Here is a 17,498-nt window from a genome sequence, read left to right as displayed (position 1 = left end):
CACCCCAAGGAAGCGGTGGTTTATGGGAAGCTTGGACACTCAAAGTCACAGAATACCCACCAGGTGTTACACTGGCTCTAAGTCCTTGGGGTGGTGTGTCTGGGGTAGAAAACAAATTTTCTAAAGTTTTAAGAGATTAATTCCCTTTTCATATGGCTTTAGGATATACAAAGTAGTCAAGAGGACATAAAGTCTAGAAACGGACCGAGCCAGTGTCTACAGTAGTGCACAATAAAGACAGCATTTCAGATTAGTAGAGACAGGACAGACCCCACAGACTGCTTAGTTCTTTGGAAAAGTTAGAGTCTTACCTCACACCAAACAGAAGCAAATAACAACAGATTAAAGAGCCAGGCAAGAAAGCGAAAAGGTAGGGAGAGCTCAAACGAGGAGACCGCCCCACCCTATTAGGATCTACCTATCAAGATATGGGACTCAGAGCCGTGACACAGCAATTTGATATACACAAGCTAAGTTTCCACCTGGGAAAGAACCTTGAACAAAGTAAAAGTTTAATGAAGGCACAGAGGAGGCAGGTTAATATGCAACGGAAGATCACCTACAAGTCAGTAAGACGAATGACCCAATTAGAGGAACAGCAAAGAACACTAACAGGCAGGTCATGGAGAGAGACGAATGGCCAATATGAAAAGACTCAGCCTCACCATGAATAAAGAAAAATTCACACCAAAGTCATCAGACAGTATGTGCCTACTGCACAGCAAAGTGACGTGTCCAGTGTTGGTGTGGCTGTGGGAACTGGGCATCCATACACTGTTGGTTCAGAAGTAAATTGCCTTTGTGAAGGGCAATTTGGCGTTATCTATCAAAATTTAAAATGTGCATACCCTTTGATCCAGCAATTCCACTTCTAGGAATTGATCCTAAAAAGCACACAAAGATACATGTACAAGGGCGTTCACTGCAACACTGTTTGCAATAGAAAACACTGGAAACAACCCGCGTCCATTAAATAAGGGGCTGATCAAATAGAGAATGCTTCATTTACACAACAGAACAGGGTGCAGTCATTTAAATGGAATAGTCCGTAAGTATAGGCATGAACAGCTGTCCAAGACACAGTTTTAAGTAAAAAAAGTTGCAGAACACTAAGAGATTTTGTGCAAAACAAAACGACCTACGCTCACACACGCACACAAGGCACACACGCTTGTGTAGGGAAGAAAGTGGCAAAGACCACAGCAACTACTAGGTGTCCTCTGGGAGGAGGGCGGGGTGAGGGGGACGATGGATGTAAGAGGTGGGCATTTCACTCCAAACACCATTATCATAGAGAATAAGCATATATCATCCTTATTACTGAAACCCGACAAGTACAAATTGATACGGAAACAATTATCAGATGCATCTGCAACTTGGGAAATTCAGGAAAGCAGAGGGTTCCACTTGGCAGGCGACTTTGTTACAGTTTAAGACTGCGCTGTCTAAGACAGTCCTTAAGGTCGAGGTCTGGGAGGAGTCTAAGGGCGGAGTGGGAGTGGGAGGCACTTACATCCACAGTGATGTCAATTACCCATTGTGGCACTGTCTCATTGAGAAGCATTGCCTCCGTCTCGCCCCCGGAGTCCCGGCAGAGCAGCCTAGACACAACCGTCAGGTAGTCAGTGTCATGACAAGCAAGGGGACACCACAGAGGAACCCTCACAGTGCTCACTGACACAGCAGAGCTGACAGCAGGGCGGGGAGTCCCGGGTCACCACAGGGAGCACTCAGCAGAGAGCGCGGCCAGTGCCACGGTGGAGGGCGCAGACTTGGCCCACAGTGAGGGTTCCACTGTGGTTGCTGCACTTAGGAACTCTCCCCAAAGAAGGAAGTCTATACTCAGGGCCAAGGCAAACGTCTCCTCACATCTGACAACTATGTGAACCTAATGCCCCTTGCCCAGCCCCACCACAGCTGTGCTGGGAGCAGGGGTGAGCCACAGCAGCCTCCCTTCCTGGAGGGCCCAGAGACAACTTCCTGGAAGCCCAGGATGAGCCGGTGCGGATCACAAGTTCCCAGGAGCAGCCCAGCCCAGTTCCCTGGGCGTCCATGCTACCTCATCTCTGCCCCTGGCAGGCGGTCACACTGGTAAAGTGAGGGACAGTACCACCAGAGATGCTGCCTGGAGGCAAGCATCTGAGGGGCGGGGCGGGGCGGGGCCTGTGAGTCTCAAGTTGGCCCTCTATATCGGCACTCAGTGCACCAGGCATTTAACTATCTCAAGGATGGAAAAGCCAATTCCAGACACTCTTAGAAGATAATAACACACTGCTCATGTCTGAGCCAGCACTTCTGAGCAAGAGGGTTAGTCTGTCAAGCAAGGTTTTTCTTAGGCAGGGCCTCTGGTCCTTCTCATCCATACCTGAATAGTGTGCGACCTCCAGCTTCGCCAAAGATCACCGGGGTGTGGGGGGGCACTTGGAAATACCCATTTCCCTTCTGGACTCTGCTGTCCTGCTCCCCACTCACTAGGAAAGATAGGCAGGCCGTCAGTGCTGAGACCACAGCTTCCAAACACTCATCACAACACACTGTAAACATCCCAGCATTTTAAAAGTAAAAATGGCTCAGTGGTTAAGAGCGCTGACTATCTTCCTGAGGAGCCAGGTTGGTTCCCAGCACCCACACAGTGCTTTACAAACACTGTAACTCCAGTTCCAGGGACCCGACACCTCATATGGCCTCCATGGGCACTAGGCACACAAATGTTGCTCATACATACAAGCAGAAAAACACTGATACTAATCAAATTAAAAAGAAATCAAAAACAAAAATGCTGTTACTCAGCTAGAGTTAGAAAAACAGGTGGAGGAGGCTGGAGACGGCCCACAGGTGAGAGCTGGCTGCTTTTCCAGACGACCCAGTCCAGTCCCAGCACCCAGGCTGCTGTAATGGCAGCTCCGGGGATCAGATGCCCTGTCTGGCCTTCACATGCATACGTGCTGCACACATAAAGAACTTTTAGGTATTAGTAATAAAGGTAAAAAAGGAACAAACATTCCACCCCTGAAAATAGGAATTCAGTATTTTATACTGGCCGTATTTCACAAGATCTTACCAGAAATCCAGCACAGAACCCACTGTGAAACACAGCCCCTTCCAGAGGGTCTAATACAAGATAAATGTAGATGGCTCAGTGCCCGCCCTGCAAACTGATCAGAGTGGCACAGCCTGTCACCCCAGCACTTGGGAGACAGAGGTGAGAGGAGCTCTGTCACCTGTGAGACAGCTTGGACTACAAACAGAAGGGAGCGGAAACATTATCTACAAACAGGTGTCTTGCTGGGCAGTGGTGGCACACACCTTTACTCCCAAGACTCTGGAGGCAGAGGCAGGCAGATCTCTGAATTTGAGGCCAGCCTGGTCTATGGTGTGAGTTCCAGACAGCCAAAACTACACAGAGAAACCCAGTCTTGAAAAGCTAAACCAAAAAAACAACAACAAAAAACCCCAGGTGTGTTAACAGTCCCTGTACAGAGGCAGCTGGTGATGCTTGTTTTGTCCTTTTGTTGTTGTAGGGACTAAAGATGTGCACCACCACCACACGGCATGTTTCTGTTTTGCATATCAAACATGGGGTTTCTTTCACCTGCGAGACTCACACCCCACAATGGTCTCATCTCCTGCAAGCTGTCTCAATCCACGGGACACTCTCACTCAGGCGCAGACAGGAGACAGTTAACTGTGCACACCACAGACACGCTCCAAGCAGCTCCTGCTTTCCTGAACACACACACTAACCATGGTTCACTTCATTCTCGTCTTCGTCCATGGGAGTCACATGCGTTCGCGGCCAGTACTCAAGGAGAGCCTGTAGGAGAAGTCCTCCCAAATTCACTGCAAGTTGACAGGAGAAACATGGAGAGTTTGTTATCTCTGGGCTAAGAGAGGGAAAGACGCCTGAGGAGCAGAAGCACAGGCAGGGCAGGCCATCCACGGGGCAGTGCGGGGCACCCGAAGGCAGGGGCAGAAGCACAGGCAGGGCAGGCCATCCACGGGGCAGCACGTGCTACTGTGCTGGAGTGCGCATGCTGAAGCTCCCAACCCAGACCAGAGACAGGCAGGCTCAGCGTCTGACCTCAAGTCTGAAATGCAGGGATTCTGCACTGCTCTTCAGCAGTCACGCACTCTTTCCTTTTTGCAGAGACAGGGTTTCACACTGTAGCTAAGGCTGCCCTGGAACTCATGCAATTCTCCTGCCTCAGCTTCCCAAGTGCTGGGACTACAGGTATGAGCCACTGTGCCTGGCTTAGCTATTCTTTTTTTTTTTTTTTTTTTTTGGTTTTTCGAGACAGGGTTTCTCTGTATTGTTTTGGAGGCTGTCCTGGAACTCGCTCTTGTAGACCAGGCTAACCTCGAACTCACAGAGATCCGCCTGCCTCTGCCTTCCAAGTGCTGGGATTAAAGGCGTGCGCCACCAACACCCGGCTTAGCTATTCTTTAAAATACAAAATAACATGATGCTATTTGCAGAGACACTCCCCTGAAACCAGAAACACTATCTGTATACATGTGTTGATTTCTGCACGGCAAAATCTTAGAAGAATACTGAGTGAAGATACAGTAAGTACTGGGTAGTAATGGCATACAATTTTGATTCCAGCACTTGAGAGGCAGAGGCAGGGAGATCTCTGTGAGTTCAAGGCCAGCCTGGTCTACAGAGTGAGTTCCAGGACAGCCAAGGCCACACAGTGAAATCTTGTCTCTCAAAAACAAAAACCCAAACCAAACCAAATAACGGGGGTGGGGGGTGGGCGGCGGCGGCAGGGGGGCAGTTACAGAGATGATTAGCCAGCAGTCCCTGCCTAGATTCCCCTTCTTCAATAGAAAACACTTAACTCACATTTTGGGTCTGACCCGTCGGGACTGCTGAAGCCAGCATCTTTCGCAGAAACCCAGGCAGCAAAGCAGTCACTTTCATCCAGGGTAATTGTCAGCATCTGTCAGAGGCAGCAGTGTCTGTCAGCGGCACTCCCTCCCTCCTACGGCTCCTCAACTTGCATGCATCCGCACACTAGACTAAGGCGGTAAACCATGCTTCGTGGGACCAATGCAGCTATGGCTCACTTTATTCAAGTGCCAAAGGCTTGAATGATAGTTTATTAACAAGGGGGAAAAGAGCAATTGAACACATTAAAAACATTAAACTCTGTAAGAATAGTTAGGGATCTTCAATTATCCAAAATTATACAAATACTGTCAACTCACCCCTGTTTTTAGATCTACTGAGAACCAATTTGGAACGTACACCATTTTAAACCTCTTCTTAATTTCGTCTTCAAAGTCCACTTTGCCCAGATCCTCCACTTTGCATGCCTGCACAGGGAAGCACCACGGTTAGCATGAAGTAGGGACCACTGCCTGACCTTCACACTTGTTCACATAATTCTAAAGCACATCTCAGGAAGAAGAGAGCCAGGTGGATCTCTGTGAGTTCAAGGCCAGCCTGGTCTACAGAGGGAGTTTCAGGACAGGATCCAAAGCTACAGAGAAACCCTGTCTTGAAAAACCAAAGAAAGAAGAAGAAGAAAAAAAGAAGCAGAGAGCCAATTCTTTTATCCTAAGGCCTTTGAGTCACCACCTGTTAGCAAAGTTTAAATTAGTGAGTGGAGAGATGGCTCAGTGGTTAAGAACACTGCTGCTCTTGGTGAGAGCATGGGCTCAGCTGCCACAGAAGTGCATGTGAGTGCATGAGCAAGCTTGGACAGAAACCTCTGTCTTTCTCCCAGTGCAAGACAAAGATGCCCTTCTGGTTGTGTTCTGGTTCTCCCTTTCTGGAAACTTGTAAAGTCTCCCCTCCACCCTGTAGACCAGGTTGGCTTTGATTTCAGAGATCCACCTGCCTCTGCCTCCTGAGTGCTGGGATAAAAGGTGTGCACCACCAACGCCAGGCTGGCAACTTGTATATATTTGGTAGTTTCCTGTCCCCACTGGATTCTCCTCAGGAGTATCCTCAGTAGTTAGGTTTAAAATTCTTCTACCCTAAACACAACTGAACACACACACGCACGCACGCACGCACACGAAGGCTTTAAGGTGACATTCCTTTCTTCACTGCAGGCACACTGAACCCACTGGCTGCTGCCTAGAGGGCTCCCCCCAGAGACCTCCCTTATGGTTCACTCAGTTCCTGTCTGAAAACCGCATTTGTCCTTGAGCTGTCATTGGCTCCTGGCTTTCTTACTCATCCTTGTCACACACTAGTGGCTTTCTTCTAACACCTCTGACAAGAATGATGGCCCAGTTTGTTTTCTTCATGGTCATATTTCTTGGAAGTCTTGACGAATCCCATGACATCATCTGTAACCCCCATGCTAGGGCTACTGTTTTTTTTCCTGTTTTCTTGAGACAGGGTTTCTCTGTGCAGCCCTGGCTGTCCTGGAACTTGTTCTGTAGATCAGGGTGGCCGTGACCTCCGAGACTCACCTGCCTTTGCCTTCTGTGTGCTAGGTTAAAGGTTGCACATGGCCCAGCTTGTTGCAGCCTACGCTGTGGACTGCCCAGCTGTCTGCCCACCCAGACACACCACACCCGCCACTCTACCCTGACGGCTGCTCTGTCGTCTTCTACCTGTACCGTGTCACCCACAACGGAGCCCAGGAGTCCTCTCACATCTTCCTTCCTCACACTCTCCGCTCTCTTTCCATCCTGTTTCCCGCCCATTTCGCTGTAGCAGATTCCTATGTGTGAGCCCTACGTTGCATGGCTCTGAAATATGCCCTCGACAGCATCAAGAAACGGGTGATGAGCATTTTGGGATGAAGCCACAGATTCAGTAGTGGAGCAGGTCATGTGACTGGCCACTGACTATGGACTAGGACACAGCTCTGCCCATTCCTCCATGTCCCCAGGCTTCCCTGACTTCTCTACCCTCTTAGGGTTAATGTCAGACCAGGTGACTTTGAAACGTCCTAGGTTCAGTATCTGGGCATGGGAAGCTGTTCACAGCGGTAACAATATGTGCACTGGCTCGGAGCTCCACCCAAGTAGAACTGTACCCACTCAGATAGTAGGGCTCTACCGAGAGCAGCTAACCAGACCAAAGCGGGCGACAGAACCACATAGAAAACTACCAGCCCAGCCTTAGAGATGCTGGTCTGACAAGACTTGGGTACTGTGGTTATAGTCAGTGCAGGACAGCATGGCCTAGGTCCACACAGGGCGACCAAGGCTTCTCTGGGTCTGCCCAGTTCCTGTGGAACCCACTGTGAAAGAAAGGACAGGACAGGGCAGCTCTCCCTACACTCAAGGGACTATCCAGACTAAATGCCAATAGCATAAAGGAGAACCCTGACGGAGCCCTTAAAGCAAGGCAGCCTTTCATACAGTTGCCAATACTGTAACCATGGGAATAGTTGAGGTGCTTACAAGGTAAACCACCACATCTTCCTATATCTGGAGTATCCCCCCCCCGCCCAGATAAAGTACTATTGCAAAAAAAAAATTTGGGTTATCATGTACAAAGGAAAACTAAGGGGAATGCGTGACTTACAACCTCTAATCCCAGACACTTACCTTCAACACGTCCCAGTATGCCACATTGTTATTTGTATCTTTGGTTAGTATATGTCTCTTATCATTGAGGATGTGGCATTGAATGATACTAGCGCCCCCTACAGGAGAAAAAAGGTACAATTGGAATAATGTAGCACCAATACCACAGTGCACACTCTGGAGCTGGCTCTCCTTCCCACCTTTACAAGGGTTTGGAGCACAGACCCCAAGCTGTCAGGCTTGGGCAGCAAGTACTGAGTCAGCTGGCCCGGCTTCCTCGCCGTCACAACTCCTGACTACAGGGAAGAGCTAGGGAGCCTAACCCTAAGTGCTAACATGAAATACACTTAGACAAGACTAAAGGTATTTTACACTACTGCGTTGCAGAGTAAAAAATGAACTTGAGAACAGTGTCAAAACACAGACGGCATACTGAAAGCAGAACGTGTTCTGTCCTGTTTGCAGCAAACAGTACTGGAAGACCCTGGCAAATACAAGGCCGACACAGAGACCCACAGTTCTCACTCATACAATGCAAACACACAAAGCCATCATGACGCCTGGGGAAGGCAGCACTGGAGGCTGGATCTCCTCCGAGGCACTACACAAACCCCTCATCTGTGCCATAATACACAATACTTAAAAAAAAAAAATCAAAACCACAAACTACAGCCCATGCATGTGGGCCCCGCTGAAGCACTGATGGGAGGCAGTAGGTTATTAGAAAGATCATGCATGAAGATGAGAGGGATGTGTTGAGACGCTGTCCAGGGAGTGGACAGGATGGAAAGACATGGATGAAACTACCAAAGAACAAACGAAACACCCTCACAACCCCCATTTTCTCACCCCAACTTTCTTGTGCTAATAACAAACCCACGTTACTAGCCTTCCGTCTGTAGCAGCACTGCATTTAAAGAAAGGCCAGCCGGGTGTTGGTGGCGCACGCCTTTAATCCCAGCACTCGGGAGGCAGAGGCAGGAGGATCTCTGTGAGTTCGAGGCCAGCCTGGTCTACAAGAGCGAGTTCCAGGACAGCCTCCAGAACAATACAGAGAAACCCTGTCTCGCCCCATTCCCTCCATCTCCACCCACCTCCCGCCCCGGGGGAAAAAGGGAAAAGGGAAAGGGGAAAGGGGAAAGGGGAAAGGGGAAAGGGGAAAGGGGAAAGGGGAAAGGGGAAAGGGGAAAGGGGAAAGGGGGAAGGGAAGGCCACCACTTCACCAATCTCTTATTCCCCGTAGGTTCATTACCAGTGTGTGCTTGCCCGTGGCCTTCTCACCTTTAATAACCTGGTCGGGCTGTGTGCAGAGGGGCGTTATGGGATTTGTACAGTCGTTGTCATAATCACCAGAGGCTCGGAAATTATGAATTCCCTTCAGTGTCTAAAGGAACAAAATTATCATGTCATCATTTTATGCTCACCAGGCTTGTTAATCTGAACCAAGTGACGAGAATGATGCAGTTGCAGAACTAGGAAAGACTCAGGTAGCACAGCTGTATCAGGGCGGATCAGTCACAGCAGGGAGCCGGGGGCAAACCAAGAGACCCCCAACAAATATTCCTGAGGGAATGCCTTTTTTTTCTTTTGAGACTGAGACAGGGTTTCTCTGTGTAGCCCTGGCTGTCCTGGAACTCACTCTGTAGATCAGGCTGGTCTTGAACTCACAGAGATCCACCTGTTTCTCAAAAACAAGACAAAACAAAAACAAAAACCAAACAAAAAACCAAGGCCCCTGTGGTGGTTTGAATGAGAACTGCCCCTACAGGCTCATCTACTTGAATGTTTGGTCCCCTATTAGTGGAAGTGTTTAACAAGGAGTAGGAAGTGTGGTCTTCCTGGAGGCCCACTCTGTCTGCAACGTCTAGACAAGATGTGAGCTCTCAGCTACAGGTACCATACAGCCTGTGTGGTAATATCTTGCTTGTCTGGGGGTCAGAGAATGGATCGTACCATGAGCTAACCATAGAGGTCTGGAGGTCTGTGCAGACAGGCAGGAAGTGAGGTAGCTGGGCAGAAACAGGATATAAGCAGGGAGAAACGGGAAATGGATCTCTCGTCTGCTGAGATGCTAAGGAGGTAAGGTGTGCCGTGACTTGTTCCTTCTCTCTGATCTCTCAGCGCTTCCCTCTGTATCTGACTCCGGCTTTTTATTGTCTAGACCAATTAAGGACTCCATTTATGCAGGGCGTTGGTGGCGCACACCTTTAATCTGAGCACTCAGGAGGCCGAGGTAGGCAGATCTCTGTGAGTTCAAGACCAGCCTGGTCTACAAGAGTGAGTTCCAGGACAGCCTCCAAAGCTCCATTTACAGGCCTGCCACCATGTTTTCCACCCTGATGGTCATGGTAGTCTGAATGTAAGTGACCCCATAAACTCATAGGGAGGGGCACTATTGGGTGTGGACTTGTTGGAGGAAGTGTGTCACTGTGGGTGCGGGCTTTGAGGGTTCCTATGCTCAAGCCATGCAGAGTGAGACAGTGAGTGTCTTGCTGGCTTCTGACCAAGATGTGGCCAGCGCCATGTCTGCCTGCGCATTACCACACCCGCCTCCATACGCTAATGGACTGAACCTCCGCAACTGTAAGGGGAATGGTTTCCTCATAAGAGGTGCTGTGCTCATGGTGTCTCTTCACAGCAATAGAAACCTAACTAAGACAATGGTCATGCACTCAACTCTTTAAGTAAGCCCCATTTAAATGCGTTCTCCTGTTTAGCTGCCCTGGCATTTATCACAGCAACAGGACGTAAGCCCCAAACAGCGCACTATTCCAGGAAGATCCTCACTGACGGGCACGAGAGCACAGCCGAGCTCTGAAGCCACCTGCACACAACCGTGTCCTCTAGCTCCCAGAGTCAGCTATGCAAAAAGCTCCACCCCTAAAGGAGCTGGCACTAGGGAGGACCCGGATGCTGAGATCCTTCTCTACTGCTCTCCGTGCCACAGAGAGGAAATGACTCAGAAGCCAGCTTCCTGCTCTATGGCCGGTCTACTTCATTCCTTCATGTGTTTAACTGAAAGACCACTGCACATGCCTAGTCTCAGGTGCAGCTCACAAGGCTAAAAGCTGTCTAATCTGACAGCTGTCATCAGGCAGCAGTCTGTTCTAAGTACGTAAGCACATACCCTCGTTGCTAACAGAAAGAGAAGCTTAATTTCACCCATGAATTTCAGAGTTACTGTCACTCTCAGGGATCATTCCTGAATTCACAGGGGCACTAGGACAAGGCCACACTGAGTCAGTCACTGCTGCTGGAAACTGGCACATCTGGGACAGCAAACCAACCACGTCTACAGAGTTGCCACGAGCATGGCCACACACTTACTTACCCACTTATTTACTGTGGACTTTGTTGTCGCGACCCAGACTGCAGGAGGGGGGTCTGCTGATCTGTCAAGCTCCATCTAAAACCAAACACAAAGCCGTCTTCGCCAAGGGCTCGTGCCTCGGAGCCGCTAGCCCAGAGATGGGCTATCGGCCCAGTGACACAGCAGGGAGTGTCAACTCCTGTTAACTCTAGCCCGCCTGCCTGCACAGGCTTCCAGCAGGGAAAGGGTCTCCACTAAAGGAGCTCAGTCTAGTAACATGGCGAGCCACCTGCAGCTGCTCACCTGTGCATGTGCACACGCACGCACACATGCACGCCATTGTGCTTTTAGAATCTCGTAAGTCAGCCATGCTGGTTTGAACTCATGACTCTCCTGCCAACAGTTGGATTACAGACAGGCACCACTGTGGACAGGCTCAAGATTTTAATTGAGGTTAACTGTTGGGACCCAGGTAGACAGTCAAAAGGGTGAGGATTTCCTAGAACAAAAGCAACACTCTGATCTGCTATTCCAGTTTTTGTATCGTGAGTGTGTGTGCTTCCAGGTGCTTCTCTCCAGTGTGTGGGCACTCTGTGCCACCTTCGTCAGCTGCTGCCCCCAGCACCTGCAGTGCTCACAGGACAGTCTCCTCCATGCTTGTCCTCTCCACAGCCTTAACGCTCTGCTTCCCTAGAGGAGGTGAGCTGCCATTCAGGGGCCACCTACAGAGTGTCTTCTGCTCACACTGGAGCCTCGTCAGCAGGGCTGCTTGCAGGCAGTGTGGCAGTCTGAAGCAGGGGCCCTCCTCCTGCAGGGTTCTTCCACCCCTAACTGCAGGGGCTGGGGCCTTATCATCCAGGCCTCATGGCCTTTCTGTCTGCTCAGACACCGCCAGCTGCTCACGCTCTTCCTAAGGACAGGGCAGGAGAGCCATACAAACTCAGCAGCATGCCTGACACAGTGACACTAGGATTTACCAGTAGGAAAGCCATCCGTGCACTAGTGATGTACTCTGGAAGTCACCTTGCTCAACTGGCCTCAGGGTCTACACTGACTCTTTCCTACCCTATTGAGGATGGAGGGGTCAATGTTTAGCGCAAGCTCTGTGGCATTTGCCTAACCAAGCTCACAGCTTCAGTTGGAAAACTCAACACACCTTGAGAACTGGTGCTTTTTCTTCACAAATCAGCACCCGAATGTCAGGGTTTCTTAGGTCTGTGCAGTAAATCTTCCTGTCCCTTCCTCCAGAATATACATGTGTGAAGGCATCGTTGACTTGTAGAGCCCAAACGCCTTCATCGTGGACTCGGTACGTTGCTATACACCTCTGCTGGCCCAGGGACCACAGGCGAATCGTCCCGTCAGAACTCCCAGAGAGACACTGTCAACAGAGAAGACAAGGGGAGAGTGCTCCCAGGAGCACGCCAGTCTAAGACGATCAGACAGCGTACGTGCTCCGGCAGGAACACCTGTGTAAACGTGTCCTAGTCCTCTCTACGCAGCCACCTGCTGCTGCTTCTGTAAACCCTGTAAACAGTGAGTTGTGCCCAGATGCTGAAGGCAAGGCGGTGGTGACCTCAGGACCTGAAGCCATCATCCCTCGGAACTTATTAAAAACGTAAACTGTCAAGTGCCATCCAGACCCAGGAGGCAGGGCCACAGCAGCTTCCCAGGTGGCTCCCGTGCTCTCTGGCTGACAGCACTGCTCCAGGCCAGAGGCCTTTTGGGATCCTGGGTCACAGCTGTGCCACCCTCCTGCTCATGGCTTATGTCTGGTGCTGACAGGAATCAGGAGCCAGGTCTAGCCAAGGACTGCACTCACTCACTCACTCCCTGTAATCCTGAACAATTCTCACAGAGCTGACCGTTTCTCAAGGTTCAGGAGAAGCAACTACTAATGAGTGCACAGAAACAGGCTGAATGAGTCACCTGCATCCACCCGGGCACGCTCAGTGTTCCTGAGCGGTTGCTGTGACTACATGAAGGGAGCGTAAGAACTTCATTTCCCGGGAAAAGGATGGTCCCGGGGATAAAGCAATGGCGGGTGCGGGAGCATGAGACGAACAGAGCAGCTGTGGGCCTGGCCCTGGGTGGTTCTTAAGTGAATGGCGGCTAAGCCTGTTAGCTGTTTGCCCTCTGCCTCTTGGTTTTCAGGAGCCTGTGAGACTGTGGGCAGGACTAATTACACGAACAGGGAGTAGAAGACGTCCTCACTAACTGCCAGGAGCACCAGAAATTGAATCACAACTAGTTCACTAGGGAACAACTGATCCAACCTGGGTGACAGAGACCTCAGACATCCTTTGGAACAGGGCCAAGGAGGGGCTCCCTATACCAGAAGATGCTACTCTGAGGTGGCAATTCTCTCAGGAAAGCCCCAGTCCCCTAGATCCTAGGGCATACGCTCACTGACAACAAGGTCTGGCAAAGGCGACGCTCTGGAGGCCCACACAGCTGAGGCAGCAGAGGGAGCGCACAGGTGGGAGCGGAGAAGGCACAGAAGTCGTGAACCATCTCCACAGCAGCCACAAAGAACAGCCACTGCCGCCCTGCACAAGGCCAGGTTCACAGTGCCCCGTACTGTGAGCACCCTCCCTACTCCAGGTCCCAGATGATACCCGCTGTCCTACAGGAGTCAGCAGAACCAACACAACACTGCACTCTCCGTCTTCACCTCTCTCTCCTTCCACTGGCTAAAAATGTGAGATGTCCAACAAGACATTATTTCAGACGAATGCAATGCCCCGTATTGTTCTGCTAAATCAGACTTACTCAGACAGATCATCAAGTCCAACCAGACATTCCTGGTCTCCTGTGTGTGGGGACCTGACTACCATTGGAAAAGTTGCCTGATGCTGTGATCCCAGACCCCTAAGTTAGGTTTGGGACTTGAGTCACCAGAAAAACCATGCAGGTGACAGACAGCTATCCTAAGAGCCAACAGGTAGCTTGGATGTATAGAACGAGCCCTACTGATGTCACTGCTTATGTTAAATCTCTCGCACAGAAGTACAGTATAAATTACAAAGAGGAAACAGGACAGACTGCAGTGGCTAGGAAGACCTTTAGGCCTTCTAGCCCACGGCTGAGACTTAACCCTACAGACACACAGCCAACAACACAGCTGCCCAAGCCAGGCGACCATGGGACCCTGCACTTAACAGCGAAGCTTCCTTCTGCTTACAAAGCCAGCACTGCCAGCCGTGTGGACCTCAGTGCTGCCAAACTGCACACACCTGCATCAGGCCAGCGCTACGGAGCCTTCTTGTTCTGCCTTCAGTTAGGACAGCAAAGTCCTTCTATGTGGAGCACTATAAGTGAATCGGTGTTTTCACTGTTTTATTCATGTATTTAGAGAAAGGGTCTTACATTAGAACCCTATATTCACTATCTAACACAGGCCGGTCTTAAACTCAATGTAATCTTCCTGCCTTAGTCTCCAGAGTCATTGGATTGCAGCTACCACACCCAGCTGGCAACTGAGTTTTTTTTTTATCTTTTAAAGAATTGTTTTATTTTTAGAAGTATGAGTATTGTGAGTAATGTCATGTGTGTGCAGTGCCCACAGAGAACAGAAGAGGGAGCCAGATCCCCCGGAGCTGGAGTTAACGGAAGGCTGGGAACAGCTGGGAATGAAACTCCAGTGCTCTAAGCACTCAGCCACAATGCAGCATTCTAAAGACCGAAGCCTTGTGCCGAGGCCATCGGCTGAGCTTGCACACAGCTCCTACCTGTGTGCCGTCCCTGTTCAGCAGCAGGGCCTTCACGTTGTCCGTGTGTCCTTTCAGCTTCATGAGTTTCGCACAGGTCCTTGGGTCCCACACTCTCAGAACCTGCGATTTTTACACAGCATTACACAAACCAAATGCAGACACAACAGGCTTCTGAAAGCTCCCGACTTTCATATCAAACGCCTACTATTAACTGCTGAGGGGTGAGCGCTGCTGCAGCCAACGCACGCTGTCCATGGCTGCCAGGCTTCAGGACACCTTCCTAATGCCCAAGTCACACAGTGCCCATCGCTCCACGCACAGCACAGTGGTTGTATGGTTACATTCTCATGTACACAAATAACACTTCTGTTGTCATCCACTAGACAGAATTACTGGTCTTTAGTAGTAGAGACAGGACTTTGGCAGTGCTGTCTAGGCTGGCTGTGATCCTCCGGCCTTACCCCCCCAGTTCTGGCCCTGCAGCTCTGTGCTTGTATTTAACGACTCCACTTTTGTAGCTTCAGAGACACTGGCTGGGACACCCTTACCTTCTCAGTGGACCCTGATACAATGATTGTCCCCAGTTGGTTCATGGCCAGGCTATAAATGGAATCTTTGTTCCCACTTAAAGAAGAGGCTATTGAGGACAAAGGGAGTTCAGTGTTAACAAAACGACCAGGTGTTCAGCAACTTGTCAGCAAAAGTCACAAGCTTACACATTTCACTTAGGAAATCTTATCTTTACAAATACTTTAAGGACATGAAATTTATCTATAATAGAGGCAATTCCAAATAACATATGTTTTTCTGTTATACTGAACTGTGCTGCCATTTAAAATTGATCCACATAAGCAGTGTAGTCCCAAAGATGGGCTTGAACACTTCCAAAGTCACTATTATTCAAAGAAATACAAAAGAAAAACACCATTTCACACACAAATCAGATAAATAAAAAAACAACCCAAACCCCCCAAATCCACTTTTAGCCAGAATCCCCTTTGCTCTGGAAGCCAAGGTGAAGGTATTTTCACTGTGACTGGCTCACAGATACACACCCAGTGGTCTGGAGTGAGCACACATGAGGGGTTCGGAAATGCCTGCCTGTAAGCACTCCACAAACGGTAACTATTATTAGCATGTTTCTATACTCATAAGCCTGGGTGACAGCCTCCCTTAATCTAAGCAAGCCCAGCTATGGCAGGATCTATGTTCGCTAAGGTCAAGTCTCTGTTCCTGTGCATCTTAGAGGCAGGCAGGCCTTACAAAGAGAGGACTAGGATAGACCAGCAGGCCTACCTGTTGGATCCCTGAAAAACAAAACAACAAATAAAACCAACAAGGGGAGACCCTCTTTAGACCCACACATACTTCTGGGCAAAACAACCCTGAAGAAGTTATAAAAACCAGTCTCTCCACCATCCTTCCGGAAATAGACTAAGTCATGTTATAACTGTTTTAGCCACGCCATGCCATTGGAGCCCCTGGAGCCCCAACAAAGTGGAGACATATTGTGTAGACATCTTGCTATCTCTGCCTGTGTTTTGAATGAGGTCTCTGGTCTAGGCTAGGGCACACTCAGACATTTGGCCTGGAGGCTCCCGTAGGCTGGGCTAGTGCTGTATTAGTGCTGTATTAACTTCAAGTCTAGATCTGTGTAAGCCTGACCTGGAAGTTTATCAAACAGTCACACCGAACACCTCTACACTCCCTCTAGAAGCACCCCAGCCTCCCTGGACATTTCCAGAAATGCTCTTTTAGGCTACTCTGAACAGCTCTTCTCAACTGGTACTGGAAACACTCTCCCCCTGGGTACTTCTCATTTCGGCCATCAACACAAAAGAGCCTACTATCACCTTCTTCAAGAACCCTGGCTTCCTGCGTGAGTGCGTGCATGCATGTGTGAGCAATGCTATGGGAGGTACACGGTGTGACAAGACAGATTCTTCTACCCGCAGGGACTTACGCTAAGACATGCAACAGCCAGGCTCCATCTGGAGAAGCTACTAAATCGACAGCACAACAATAAGCTAGCTCCTAGAAGCTGTAAGCCACGGTCTCCATGCAAATGTAACAAAGATGTTGTATAAACCATTCTTTATGTCAACTCAGATCACTTTCAAAAATTGTTTTCAAACACCTTACTTGTGACAGTGTTATTTGAGGCAGTCAGTGCTGTTAGAGTGTTCACATCCCAAAGGAATATTTGTCTGTCCAACCCAGCCGACGCTACCAGCTCTTTATCCTTGGCATATGCTAAGGCCTTTACATAATCCTGTAACAGAGCAGACACACTATGATCCACACTGTAAGCACACGAGGCACACAGAGCACTGAGTTGCCAACACGCCAGGAAGCCTGAATGAAAGCGTGAACATTACCTTATGTGTCCTGAGTGTGGACATGCAGAATCCTTTGTGTGCGTTCCACACTTTGACCGTCGTGTCAGAGGAAGCAGATATCACTACAAGAGAAAACGGGTCAACCACACCTCACCAGAGTGACCTGCAGCTTTAAGGCTATCTTACAGCAAGTGATGCTACTCTAAACAACTGCTCACACATACACGCTTCAAAGCTCTTTCCAGAACTTTCTGAACAATGCCTCAAAGACATATGTAAAGGTATATATACATTAGTGGTTTTAATCAGACAGGAAAACTGTCAGGTAAAGTCCTTAATTTAATTGAGAATAATTACTCAGACTGAAAAACCAAGAAATGGAACTTATCAAAATAAGAAAAATGGCATACTAAGGCTAAAAAAACTATCTAAAAATTTGTATAAAACTAATTGCGGTGATCATGCTGAGTGACTAAAGGGAGGTGTGGGACGGCACAAGGAGGCACCTGGTAATCCCCTGGGGGCTGGGGATGGCTCCCCAGTGAGGGTCTCCTGTGTACGCACCAGCTATCACCAGCACCCGCAGAAGAACAGACCTGGGCGTGGAAGCACACACCTGCAGCCCTACTATACCATAGC

At 49.5% G+C, this 17,498-nt stretch overlaps 1 protein-coding gene across 5 annotated transcripts in view; it reads right to left on the bottom strand.

The window, feature by feature from the left end:
- Window positions 1-17,498, bottom strand: part of Wdr48 (WD repeat domain 48) — a 31,325-nt gene that overhangs the window by 4,630 nt on the left and 9,197 nt on the right. For 4 of the 5 annotated variants that reach the window (XM_005082338.4, XM_013122215.3, XM_040739775.1 and 1 more), the window contains exons 4-16: window positions 16,899-16,981; window positions 16,663-16,792; window positions 15,069-15,157; window positions 14,539-14,640; window positions 11,964-12,188; window positions 10,829-10,903; window positions 8,779-8,881; window positions 7,519-7,616; window positions 5,212-5,319; window positions 4,847-4,943; window positions 3,745-3,840; window positions 2,366-2,471; window positions 1,514-1,601 (exon numbers count right to left, since the gene is read on the bottom strand). In XM_005082338.4, the coding sequence (XP_005082395.1) occupies window positions 1,514-1,601; window positions 2,366-2,471; window positions 3,745-3,840; window positions 4,847-4,943; window positions 5,212-5,319; window positions 7,519-7,616; window positions 8,779-8,881; window positions 10,829-10,903; window positions 11,964-12,188; window positions 14,539-14,640; window positions 15,069-15,157; window positions 16,663-16,792; window positions 16,899-16,981 (1,400 nt within the window). The remainder of the gene's footprint in view (window positions 1-1,513; window positions 1,602-2,365; window positions 2,472-3,744; window positions 3,841-4,846; window positions 4,944-5,211; window positions 5,320-7,518; window positions 7,617-8,778; window positions 8,882-10,828; window positions 10,904-11,963; window positions 12,189-14,538; window positions 14,641-15,068; window positions 15,158-16,662; window positions 16,793-16,898; window positions 16,982-17,498) is intronic. The other variant, XM_040739777.1, reaches the window with a different exon arrangement.

This window comes from Mesocricetus auratus, unplaced genomic scaffold (genome assembly GCF_017639785.1).
Source record: "Mesocricetus auratus isolate SY011 unplaced genomic scaffold, BCM_Maur_2.0 Super-Scaffold_100691, whole genome shotgun sequence".
In the NCBI taxonomy this organism is placed as follows: domain Eukaryota; kingdom Metazoa; phylum Chordata; class Mammalia; order Rodentia; family Cricetidae; genus Mesocricetus; species Mesocricetus auratus.
This window is presented reverse-complemented; position numbering and strand designations above follow the sequence as displayed.